Source organism: Palaemon carinicauda, chromosome 13 (assembly GCF_036898095.1).
Source record: "Palaemon carinicauda isolate YSFRI2023 chromosome 13, ASM3689809v2, whole genome shotgun sequence".
Lineage (NCBI taxonomy): Eukaryota > Metazoa > Arthropoda > Malacostraca > Decapoda > Palaemonidae > Palaemon > Palaemon carinicauda.
Window position 1 is genome coordinate 112062653 of NC_090737.1, and position 12500 is coordinate 112075152.

General features: G+C 36.8%; 1 protein-coding gene across 2 annotated transcripts in view; it reads right to left on the bottom strand.

The window, feature by feature from the left end:
• The window catches only part of LOC137652021 (uncharacterized), a 19874-nt gene that overhangs the window by 6500 nt on the left and 874 nt on the right, over positions 1-12500 (bottom strand). Inside the window, exons 1-2 of one of the 2 annotated variants that reach the window (XM_068385232.1) lie at positions 11327-11617; positions 7532-7661 (exon numbers count right to left, since the gene is read on the bottom strand). In XM_068385232.1, the coding sequence (XP_068241333.1) occupies positions 7532-7568 (37 nt within the window). In that variant the 5' untranslated portion in view covers positions 7569-7661; positions 11327-11617. Of the gene's footprint in view, positions 1-7531; positions 7662-11326; positions 11618-12500 lie in introns of those variants that run through there. The other variant, XM_068385233.1, reaches the window with a different exon arrangement.

Sequence of the window (12500 nt, forward strand, 5' to 3'; positions counted from 1 at the left end):
TTAGATATGCATATGTGCAGCCAAGTATGATATGGTTACTGACTAGATATCCGTTACTAAACAAATCAAATATCACGTAACGCCTTCTAGTATCCTTCATCTTCACCATCATCACTAAGAGAAGTAAAAAGTTGTAACCTTTTTGAGTAATTAAAAATTTCACATTAACACGCACACGTAGTGTAACAAAGAACATGGTAAGTAAAGTTACCAACACATTTTTTTTCTTACAGTTGCACTTAATTGATTGTTCCAGGAACTTGGAGCATGCCTCTAGTTATTTTTACAGGCACAAACACGAAACTGCAGTCCAACTAACAATACTAGTCATATAAAACCCATGATATCAGTGCATTAAAGGCCGATTTCATTAAAATCCTGGAAAGACTTACACACATTACGTGTTTACAAAAATTGCACAGTTGGAGAAAGAATTTGGTGAATCAGAATTCCTCTTAGGAAAAAAAAAAAAGAAAGAAAACAGTTCAAAAAGACGCATATTTCTCTTCTCCAGCAGACCACCGTAGGTTGAACTTTGCTGCCTGATATTCCGTGAGGCCAGGTACCCGAGCATGGAATTCAAGACATCTGTAATCTTTGGTGCCAATTTTTTTTTTTTTTTCAGCATTTTCATGAACTGGTAAGTATTCTTCCCTATCAAAGTGAACCCAGAATTCTTTGAAAAAAAACTGCATTTACTTGAAAACTAAATAGGCATTATGATGACATCTGTGGAAATATTACAAAGGACTGTAATGTCACCACTATATGTCAGAATTTGTAGAATATCTCTGCATATTTCGAGATGCCTGGGGTTCCTGAACTCATCGACTATACGGCAAAAAAACTCATCATGTGTGGGTATGATGTTCAAGAAAATCGTGAAAGTCTTGGAGAGTGTCAAATAGAAAAAAAAAAAGTGAATTCATTAGGCTATTAGGAATTTTCCATAGTCTTCATCCAATTATGGACTCTTTCTCACAGCAAGTAAGATGTGCACCTTCCGTCCCAATCATATGTGGGCGTACTCCTTATTTTTGAACAAATTTACCCAAAGTAATCTATGGCACACTATCTATCATGATGAAAAGTTGTCCAGAAAATGTTAAGATATATAACGAATTAAAAAAAAAAATCGACCCGTTCTTTCTCCGAAGTCAGGGGGGTAATGGTAGTATGAAACGTAGATCTGACGTTTGACTGTCCATGTCACTCAGTATGAATCCATGGCAAACGTTAAAACTTTGTTTATGTATTTCATGCCTTTAATGCCCTTTCAATTAAGGTGCTTAAAACTTTCTTATTTAAGGGCTGATTTTAAAGTTAAATATACCGCTTTAAAGAAACCGGAAAATTAAATTTTTGGTGAGTTTGGATTTTTTCAAACATAAAAGATAGTGCGTATGAGCTCGGAATTTTAAGTTTTATTTACGAAAAATGAAAATACTCGTATTTTTTTTTCTTCACTACAGTCGAAAAAATGGATACAAGAGATTTCTTTCCTTATTATATAATTTCTAAGTAAGTTTAAGTGGTATAAGTTTCATTGCAATAGCTTTAGAAATAAAGTACTAGAAACAATTATATTCTATTGTCATTAGTTTTTTCTCAATAATATCAAAACTAATCATCCAATAATTTTGAAATGTTCTCAGAAAGATTACCTTATAGAAATATTAAACCTTTATAAATTCCATCACATTCGTATAGGAAATTCATAGTTGGTTGGTTTGTAATTCACGCCTTGTGCCTGTAAAAATACCTAGGAAAGCATCCTCCAAATTACGTGATCAGTCCATTATTGCAGCTGTAAGAAAAAAATTAGTTTTAACTTTTCTTACAATAAAATCAACGTCCCTTGTTCATTGCCTATGCACTTAAGTGTAAAATAGTTAAATACTTGAATGCTGGACGATTTGTAAAGCGTGAGTTTCATACGAGCTCTTAGACTTCAATGCCATTATTTCTTTATCTCTTGCTGTCTCTAACAATAATAATAAATCCGTTTATGCTTGCCATCGCCTGTTTTAGATTGTTTGAATATTTACGAAATTTTTGCTATCAACTGCTTTCGTATAGGATTACTATCTGATGAATAATCTTTTACTTGTATTCACCTTGCCTCTCTGCTAGAGCCTAACAGCCACCTCGAACAATTGGTGACCCCAGGAGTGACCTGGCCCTCACCAATATTATTTTTTTGCCAACCGCTACGCCCTACTCTTCTTATGATGCCGTCTACCGTTTCTGACCCTGTGACCCATGCTGCATCGTTATAACTGACGAATTTCACCAGTAAAGAAGCATTTGCTTAGTTCCACCACATAGAAATTAAATTTCACAACAAGGACATGACTTGCTTGAGCAGCAAATAAGATCATATCCCTGCGGCGATCCCTTAGAACACTTTCCCAGAAGTCTGCGAATGGCTTTGCGACCAAGGGGACACCCCAATGGCATATGACACCCTGAAACCATACCTCCTGGAGCAGTTCACACCCTTTACAGCATCATGTGTAGCCAAGCTTTTTAGGCTTTGTCAACCTCCATTGGGAGACCGAAAGGCTTTGCTTACCCTTAGCGGAATGACCAGTATCGCTCGCCTGCAACCTGTCGCAGACGGCTCTCCTCGGGAAGTAAAGCTACTTTGTACCCTTTGGGTACACCACCTACTCATACCTGTATGCATAGACATCCTCAATGTCGATACCTTGCCCATGAAGGACCTGATCACGAAAGTCGACGTCCTTATAGACAAACACTCAACCACCTCCAAAACCTCCACCAATACGTCCACTTCAAACAAAGTGGACAACTACTCAACACTGAGTGAAGACCACTTGAAAGTGGTAGGAGACCCGATTCGGTGTTGTTGCAAAGAAATGTGCAGACGGCTATTAGTGGCCAAAATACATGTGAGTATTATTATTATTATTATTATTATTATATCCCAAGTAACAACCCTAGTTGTAAAACCCACAGGATCCTATTAGCTTAAGGGCTCTAACAAGGAAAATAGCCCAGTGAAGAAAGGAAATAAGGAAATAAACTACAAGAGAAGTTTAAGAACAGTGCCAGCTTTGAAATAAACCTTTCACATATAGACTATACAAACTTCAAAATAACAAGAGGAAGAGAAATAATATAGAATATTTTACTTGAGTGTACCCTCAGGCAAGAGAACTCTACCCCAAGACGGTGGAAGACCATGATACAGATGCTATGGCACTATTCAAAACTAGAGAACAATGGGTTAATTTTAAAGTTTCCTTCTCCTAGAAGAGTGCTTCCCATAGCTAAGGAATCTCATCTATCCTTACTAAGAGGAAAGTAACCACTGAACAACTACAGTCCAATAATTAACCACTTGAGCAGAGAATATTTATTACTTTACAATATCAGTTCTATTAGGTGTATGATGACAAAGGAGAAGGTGAAAATTATAAACTGGACTATTAAGTGTATGTGTAGGCAAAGGGAAAATGAGCCATAACCAGAGAACATGATCCAATGTAATTTTGTCTGGCCAGTCAAAGGACCCAATAACATTCTAGCTGTGGAATCTCAATGGCTGGCTGGAGCCCCAGCCAACCTACTACCTACATCGCTTGTGGCGGTGGCCTTCCCTGTCTCTAATCTTTTCTTTTTACCTGATACATGTACAGAAGTAAGGTTTTCAGCAGACACTGGTGCTTGCCGTTCTGTTATACAAAGTCACTCTCCATATGATGATGTCATTCTATGTCAGCTGAAGTCCGCCTGGTAACTGCCATCGGATTTGAGATCCACACCCATGGGTACAAGACATTCACACAATTATTTGGGAGTGCCAAATACTATTGGAAACTCCTCACTGCTGACATAACTTGTCACTACTCATTGCAGACTTCCTCCCCCATATCCGCTTCCTAATCAGTCAATGCAGACTCATACATGTTGACACCTCTTCAACCTGCCCTCTCTGACCTCACACTCCATACAAGTGGACCCACGGAGGCCTACTCAGTTCCTCACATCATACCCTGAAGTCTTCTGTCTAAAACCTCCCTAAATGGCAATGGTTCCCACCAAGCAAGGAATTTATTAACATTTCAAGACGGTGGGGTACCCAGTTTTTGACAGGCTCAGGCATTAGGCCCCGGATCGTTTGGCAGCCACTAAACGAATATTTACTGAAATGAAAGAAATCAGTTTGCCTTAAGGCCTCAAGCCCATGGTCATTGTCCTTACACGTTGTTTTAAAGAAGGATAGAACTACTGGTGTGTGAACATGCAGACAAAACGGGATCACACACCTTCCCAATATTGCCAATGTTATCTAATACTTACACAGAGATAAGGGTTTTTCCCTCTCCACCTCTTGAAGGGGTATTATCAGGTGCTCATGAACCCAGAACACATCCTCAAGAAAGGCATCACCAGCCTGTTTGGTACCAATACACATTCACTTAGTGCTTTTTTGGCCTTTGTAATGCTAGGGCCACTTTTCAATTCCTTATAGATGACATCTTGGGGACCTCCCCTTCTTAGTATGTTACATGGAAAACATACATGTGTTCTCCTCCTCCAAGGAGGAACACCTATGTCACCTATGCATCGTTCTGAACCACATACATAAGAACAGCTTTGTAGTCCGTTACGATAAATGTAACTTTTGGTGCCAATGAATTATCATTTTTTTGGGCACTGTATCACGCCCGGTGTCCACCATCTCTCTGAGAATGTAGAAGCTATTCAGAGCTTCCCCATGCCCTAGATCGTCAGAACACTGTAAGAATTCCTGGGCATGATAAACTATTATTACTGATTCATGCCATATATTGTCACCAGTCCCGACACCACTAAAACTCCCTCATAGGCAAGCCAAAAGACATGAACTGGTCCTTTTCGATATGTTTCCTTCTGCATTTATGATCTTCGTTATAAATGAAGATTTTTCATTATTGGTTGCCAGAAAAAAAATTTTGATCTGGTCAGAGCAACATTTCGTAACAAAAAAAATATAGTTTTTGCTGTAGTTGATAATGTTCCCTGTCCCTCTCCTTCTCTCCAATAAACCAAGTGATGTCGCTATTGATTCATTAATTAAGCAGGTGGTCAATGGCTTGCCTCGCAAATTGGCTTTCTTCAGTAGAAAACTGTCCAACACAGAATCTAGCTACTCTACCTTCGACCACGAATAACCGGTAGAGAATTTGACTGTAAATCCCTTTCACAAAATCTTAGAGATTACGCACTTCGACATTCACATGGACCATATGCCCTAAGTGCAAACCTTTACTCGACAGTCTGATGCTTTGTCAGATTGTCAATGCTGACAAATGCACCCTTCAACACGTTCATGGGAAAATGTATGCAATTGCTGATGCCCTGTCAAGAAACACACTGGTCGTCATTCACTTGGATTTGTATTACAATGCCTTTTCCGAAGTGTAGCATAAAGATCCAGAGTACCTAGCATACAAAACCTCCTGCACATTCCTTCATTGGGAAGATGTGGCCATTAATGATTCCAATACCCTCTTTGACATCAGTACTGATAGGCCAAGACAGTGGATACCTGCCCCCATTTGCTGACGAGTGTTTAATTTTGTTCATGACTTATTACATCCCTCACGCCAATTTACTGCACAACTTCTGAAGACGAAGTTCATTTTTCACAGCATTACTAAGGATGCTAAAGAATGGATCTGTGCCCGTACTTCATACTAAAGTTTCAAAAGTACATTGACACAGATTCATGAACAGGCACCTTTCCTTAACCTGAGCGTCATTTTGCCGACATTCACATCGACTTAGTAGGCTCCCTATCCACATCTTAAGGATGCTGTTACCTGTTTACAGTCCTTGACCATTCTACTCGTTAGCCTTAAGCCATTCCCATGCAAATTGCAATGTCCACCTCTCAGGGTGGATAATGAGATTTGGTATCCCTAAACAGATTACTTCTGGCAGGGGTACCACTTTCACCTCTTAATTGTGAATATTACTAGCAAATCTCCTGGGCATGAACCTACATCTGACAATTGCCTACAACTTTGCAGCCAACAGAATTGTTAAAAGTTTTTATCGCACCTTCAAACCAGCTCTCCTTTTCTGCTGCAATAACTTGGACTGGTATACTTCATAACCCTGGGTCTTCCTGACATTAAGGACTACTTCTAAAGACTACCTGGATGTCTTCATAGCTGAAATAGTGTATGGCGACCTTATGGTCTTCATTGCTGAATATTTTATTCCTTCTGCAACCTCCTCCGACAATCTCCAGCTCCTCAATCACGTTGTGGGGAAACTTATTCCATGACACCAGACATTCAAGCTCCCAGCGAAGCAACATATACCGAAAGATTTACATGCCGCTCTTACATCTTCTTGCCAACCTTCCTAGCAAGCCACCTTACATGGTCCCTTTCCTCATGATCTGTCACACAATGAAGGCTTTATTAATCAATATTCGTGACAAAGAAGACTTGGTCACCATTGATCTCCTAAAACTTTGGTATCTCCTGCAAGTTTCCCTCTCGAAAACAGGGCACATAATTTCACATGTATGTCTTTTTATAGAGCAAGCCTTGTAGCGCACATGTTTCATATACGTTCAAAATCTAATGCTATTGTTTTTGTATCTTCTCACTATCCAGCAATGATAATAAAACAATCTGTTTAAGCCTCCCTTCGTGGGTTTTAGATCGTTTGAATGTTTGTGACATTCTTGTTCTCAACTGCTGGTATATAAGCTCGTTATCTGTTGAATAAACTTTTCGCGCATTCATGGTTGTGTGAAACCTTTTTAAAACACTAAGTGGTCTTAGTTTAATTTCAGTGCTTTTGACCATGTAAATAATAATAAAATCTGATTCCTTATGCCTTAAAATAAGAGAAATTATAACTTCTTATTTCAGTATTGTTTGGTTGTGAAGATATACTGACTATATTAATTACGTAATTCACGCAAATTTACACTTTAGATATTTGTATAAAAATGCTACATGGACTTTTCAAGAGGTTTCCCACACTGAAATCATTCAGGAGGATCACTATATATATGGAATTACCACAAAATGTTTTACAAAAATTTACCGAAATCAACCTCTTGGCCTCCGGTTGCTAGCAAGGCATTGAAATGCAGATTTCATATGACCCTAATGGGAAAAAATATAATTTTACTTTAACTGGATATGAATATAAGGTTGGTTGTAATGAGTGAGGCATGTGACATGATTCCAGAATATATGAATATTTGCTGCTTCGTTATTTGAATGGTGTTAAAAGAGATTGAGAAAGTGATATATTAAACATCAACCAGTTTCTCCGAATAAAAACCATAAACCCATCGAATAGAATAATAAGGAACCCTTAGTAGGTCATATTACACCTACGGTATTACATTTGTACTATCAAAAATGCGGACGAGGGATGAAAAAAAAATTATATTTAGTCGCTAAATGTCATGCACCCTTGAGTAATTGGATTAGTAGTAATCAAATAAAGAAATGAACCAATAAATAACCCATAATGAACTTGAACTCACTGTCCCTCGGTAAAGTGGCACTGGTATCATATACCATTCTGAAGAGTTAATCCAGGCTATCACATCAAGTATAAAACAGCAAGGCAAGTATAATGGACGAATAATTGGCTATCTTCGGTCTACCATGGATCTGCAAAGAAAATATGAATATTAATAATGGTAACAAGATTAGAAAGATTATCATTGGAATAATAAACATTATCATAATTATCATAGTATTGGTGTCAGTTTACGGTGTGAGTAATGGTGTGGTTAATATGCTTGAAAAGAATAAAAATTTGCAGTTTTTAGTACAAACGTATAGCCGTAAAAGTTAATAATCACTGATGAAATATACAATAACGTTTATAAAGCGAAATTAATACAAAAAAAAATCCTAATATTACTTGAAAATATACATTACCACTTCTATGAAAAAAAAAAAAAATTCATACTAGTGAATTAGTTTATGGTAATGCATTTTTTTTTCATAATGTATATGTTACAATAATCACTTATATTGAGTATGGACTGCTCTTTATCTTAGGTAATAATGACTTGACATCCATGAACACTTCAATTTAAAGAAAGTAAAATATTTTTCCTTTTCTTTTGATTGTACAACATTCTCACTACCATATTATCCACTATTGTCTCCACATAATTGTATTGGTAAAACATCTATCTTTTCAGCTTTTGTGGTATAGTTACCCCTCTTCGTTTGTATGACTACATAACTAACCATTTTGACTCCTTATATTGCATAAGTATTTTGCAGATGATATAGGACAACACTTTCCCCATTTTATGTAAATTTTCTTTCGACTATCTAAGTTGAGCATCTTCATGGCAACCATCAAAAGTTGTTTCACAGACATTTCTTCTTAACAACATTTTAAAGAGCACATTCAGAGTCAAATGGTAGTTCTCTTTTTACGACGTATGGTAATATGTTTATTTATTATATGTATCAGTGGTTCATGCATGGGTACTCCTAACTGATATCTTAAATAGGGTCATCAACCCGTAACTATCCTCGAAAGTATAATGAGGTCCTCTTTAAGAGAAGACAGTATATAAATACTCCTCCTTTCTCAAAGTGATTATTTTTTCTTAGGTCACTTTTCTCTACTGCACGTACTCAAATCCTTACAGAAGAATCTTGATGTCACAACTGGGTGTATAGCTTCTTGATACATTCAGAATAAATTAAGTAACATATTCGTGAGAGCAATTTTTCTCGTGAATCATGCAAATTCTGGTATACATATAATGATGTCAACAACTAAGAACGACAGCGGTAAAAAATATAACAATATCCTCATCGTTTGCTGTATTGCCATGAATTTTGAAATGAGAATATAGTAAATTCAGAAATCAAAAAGATCTCCAATATTTGAGATTGTACATTGAATATTAAATGAGACGTATAAATCCAATCCTTATTGCAATTTTTATTGGCTGATATTCCTGAACGAATAATAACCAAAATGAAATGCACTGATCGGTGTTTTCACAACAGTGGTAAGAGAAAATTTAGATAGAATCACTGATAATTTGCATCTAGCTGAAAACAATATAACAGGATAATATCTTTACCTTTTGTTTTCAAGTCATATTAATAGTTCAAGGGGATCATAAGTGTTTTCCTGAGAATATCATATGCGCCTTTGCTCAATATATAGGTGTCAGTGATCCAGGAAACTTTGACGACACATATCTCGCAATCAATTTATTATTTCCAGAGTTCTAAGAATAAAATCAAGATGAAATTGAAAAGATAAAAGGGCAATGTTCTGCCACTTTGATCTAATCTCGGGACCAGGGAACAGTTGAGCAATAAAGGCAAACGATAAAGGAGTTTTAAGGAAGGCACAACGAGGCATAGTGGTTAAGATTATGGAAGGTTGTGCAGAGAAGACGTAGAATTGAAGACCGATGTCGCTGAAGAGAAGTTTTAAGTAAAAGGGAGAGAAGCTTTCTTTGTCGTAGTGATTGAAACTGACAGAGGGCCAAAAACTATTATCAACAGTCCCTTATCTAATGCCTATATTAATAAGGTGATATGAGAGTTAAACGAGGCTACACAAAATTCTTCAAATCACTAAAAAATATGAAATATCTATGTCGTAGATAATAAATGATTGAAGAATTTTCCTGTTTGTTTTGTACCGTTGAAGTTTTCATATCCAAATTTTCAGCAATGTTAAATTATGTATAACTATCGAGGCCTGTAGAAAAATTTTACTTAAAAAATATCAGTATGGCATTACAGACCACTGAGTAGTATAAGAAATGTAGGAGTCCCCAAGTTCACATTGAAATGGGTGAAGTCCTTAGAAGTTACCCAGGTCAATATTGAGATGTTGATTTTCGCAAACTTTGCAACTACGCACAACATCCAGTGTCCCTCACTTCCATGAAATACTGACCTAAAGTACTATTCTATCATAGCCACTTGCATTTGGTTTTCAAGAATACTAACACCAATCAACCTTGCGACAGACGAAAGAATGAAGGATTTCTAGTGCTGAAGGCAGGGAGGCCATTCACCACCAAGCTGCACCAAAGAAGAAGCTCAGATTTGTAATATGAAGAAGATTTATGGGAGGTGGAAAGCAAGATGGAAGAAACTAATGGGGATTCTTAATGATAATCAACAGTACAATCCGTGAGGTGAATCATGGCTTTTCGCCACTCGCACACCTTGGATAGGGTATAACAAAAGTAATACAGACTATAGAGTGTTTAGTTGATTAACACTGGGTTGAATTATTCAGATGAATAAAAAGAGCAAGATTTGTATAAACGATATGCTAAAAAAATACCTGTAATACCACGAGTATTAGTGTACAAGAAAAAAAGACAGAATTGATTCTATTCTAAGGTACGTCTAGATTACCAATGCACAGCACGCCATATATAAGCACAACGATGCCTAGCACGTTTCATATAATTGGTCCTGGTAACGCCAGTGAATCTAAAAATACAATAACCATCCAAGGTACAAATCGTCGCCCCATGTAAAAGTCAATCGTTCTCGTTAGTAATGCTGACCACACCAATAAATGAGTATTGCCATGAAGTACGATTAGGAAATCGAACTAGATGAATCTGGCAAGAATCGAACAAAGCCAGAAATGCAGGTGAACTATACTTCTCCGACTTGTTCCTTGTTGAATATATTGCAGATGACAGCATGAATGCTTAAAAGAAAAAAACTCTGATTTTTCTCGCACGAAATGCTTCCAGGGGTGAGTAAGGTATTACTTATTTTTATAATTCAATTCCTGCGGATACTAGCTTGTGTGTAGGATTGACGTGGAATATAAGGTTTAATCCAAGGCCTGGTATTTTACTAGAGAAATATTAAGATTTCTCTCTCTCTCTCTCTCTCTCTCTCTCTCTCTCTCTCTCTCTCTCTCTCTCTCTCTCTCTCTCTCTCTCTCTTGTCCAAGGGATTATGTTAGATTTTTATCTACGACTTGTGGTTATCTTTTCTCTTACAAATAGCTGAAAATCCGGTAAATATATATTACTTTTAGTTAATGGCCAAACACGTAAATCCTATATTTTTCCAACTCGTTGTTTCGGGATTTATTAATTTCTGACCATAGATATTGGGGCAAGCGCCCCAATCATGAGTTTTCCTACCCACCCCCCTAAATAAAAGCATGGGTTCTTGGGTTGGGAAACTTCACAAACGAGTGATTTACAGCGTTAGTATTGGTTAGAAATGCACAATAAACACAAGATAACCAGTTGGAAAAATATATAATCAATGCCAGTTGTGTAAAATTAAAGTATTATAGTTACCTAAATTTCAAACGGTCTTTGCTCAGCTGTGGCTCGGATTTTTATTGGTCCTCTGTTCTGCCATGCGGTACATGAATGTGTTGTGCCTGTAATCCACGTAGGTCCCTATTAAAGCATCACAATTACTTATAGTATATATCACACCCCTTAAATAGTATCTGCTATACGGTGCGTGATATGCTTCGATCGCAAATAAACGTTATCTCATTGCTCCTTGTTCCACAGACCAAAAACGCCATTCCTTATTTCAGTGATATTTCATACTTTCAGATGAGCAATAATAGCTATCAGAGTTTTCCAGATAAAATTGGTTGCAAAAATAGATGCAAATACACCAAATTTCAAAATGGATTGAACTTCCTCTGGGAGACGTCTTCTTGTGACGATAGTCATACTGAAACTGAAGTGGAGAGAAGGTATGTGTAAGGCATCATCCGAGAACTTGTACATATATACATGGAACCTTTTAATTAATTCAAAAAGTCACTAATGATTAAGTCATTAAAACAGAACAGCTGCTGAATGCTAACAACGCATGCGCAGTAAGCCACAGTCAGTCTTTCAAAAATAAACAATAAGATAATGACATGTTCATATTTTAGTAGATCGATGATTAAGATATTATGCCCCAGTCCTCCTTAGTCATACAGAAAAAAAAGGCCAAAATAGCCAGCAAATGTTAATATCATATAACAAATTCCAGTTCCTCTAGAAATTGAAGTGTGATGTATTAACCGTAAATCGAAACGTTCTTATTATTATTAAATGCTAATCTACAACCCTAGTTGGAAAAGTAGGATGCTATAAGCCCAGGGGCCCCAACAGGGAAAATAGCTCAGTGAGTAAAGGAAACAAGGAAAAATAAAATATTTTAAGAATAGTAACAACATTTAAATAAATATTTCCTATATAAACAATAAAAACTTCAACAAAACAAGAGAAAGAGAAACTATAATTGTCTCCATCAAGTAATCCAAGTAAAATTGAAATTAAGATTATCAGTGAAAAGAAAAATGATAATGCATGTGTAAAGAATGGCCGTGCACCGTTGTTCATGGATGCTGGGATGTCATGATGAGTAATTAGAACCCCACCCCCCTCCCCACTGACTCACTTACTTGGGGTTAAATAGATCCTAAAAGTAAAATATATACATATGCCAGCGGTTTGGTAA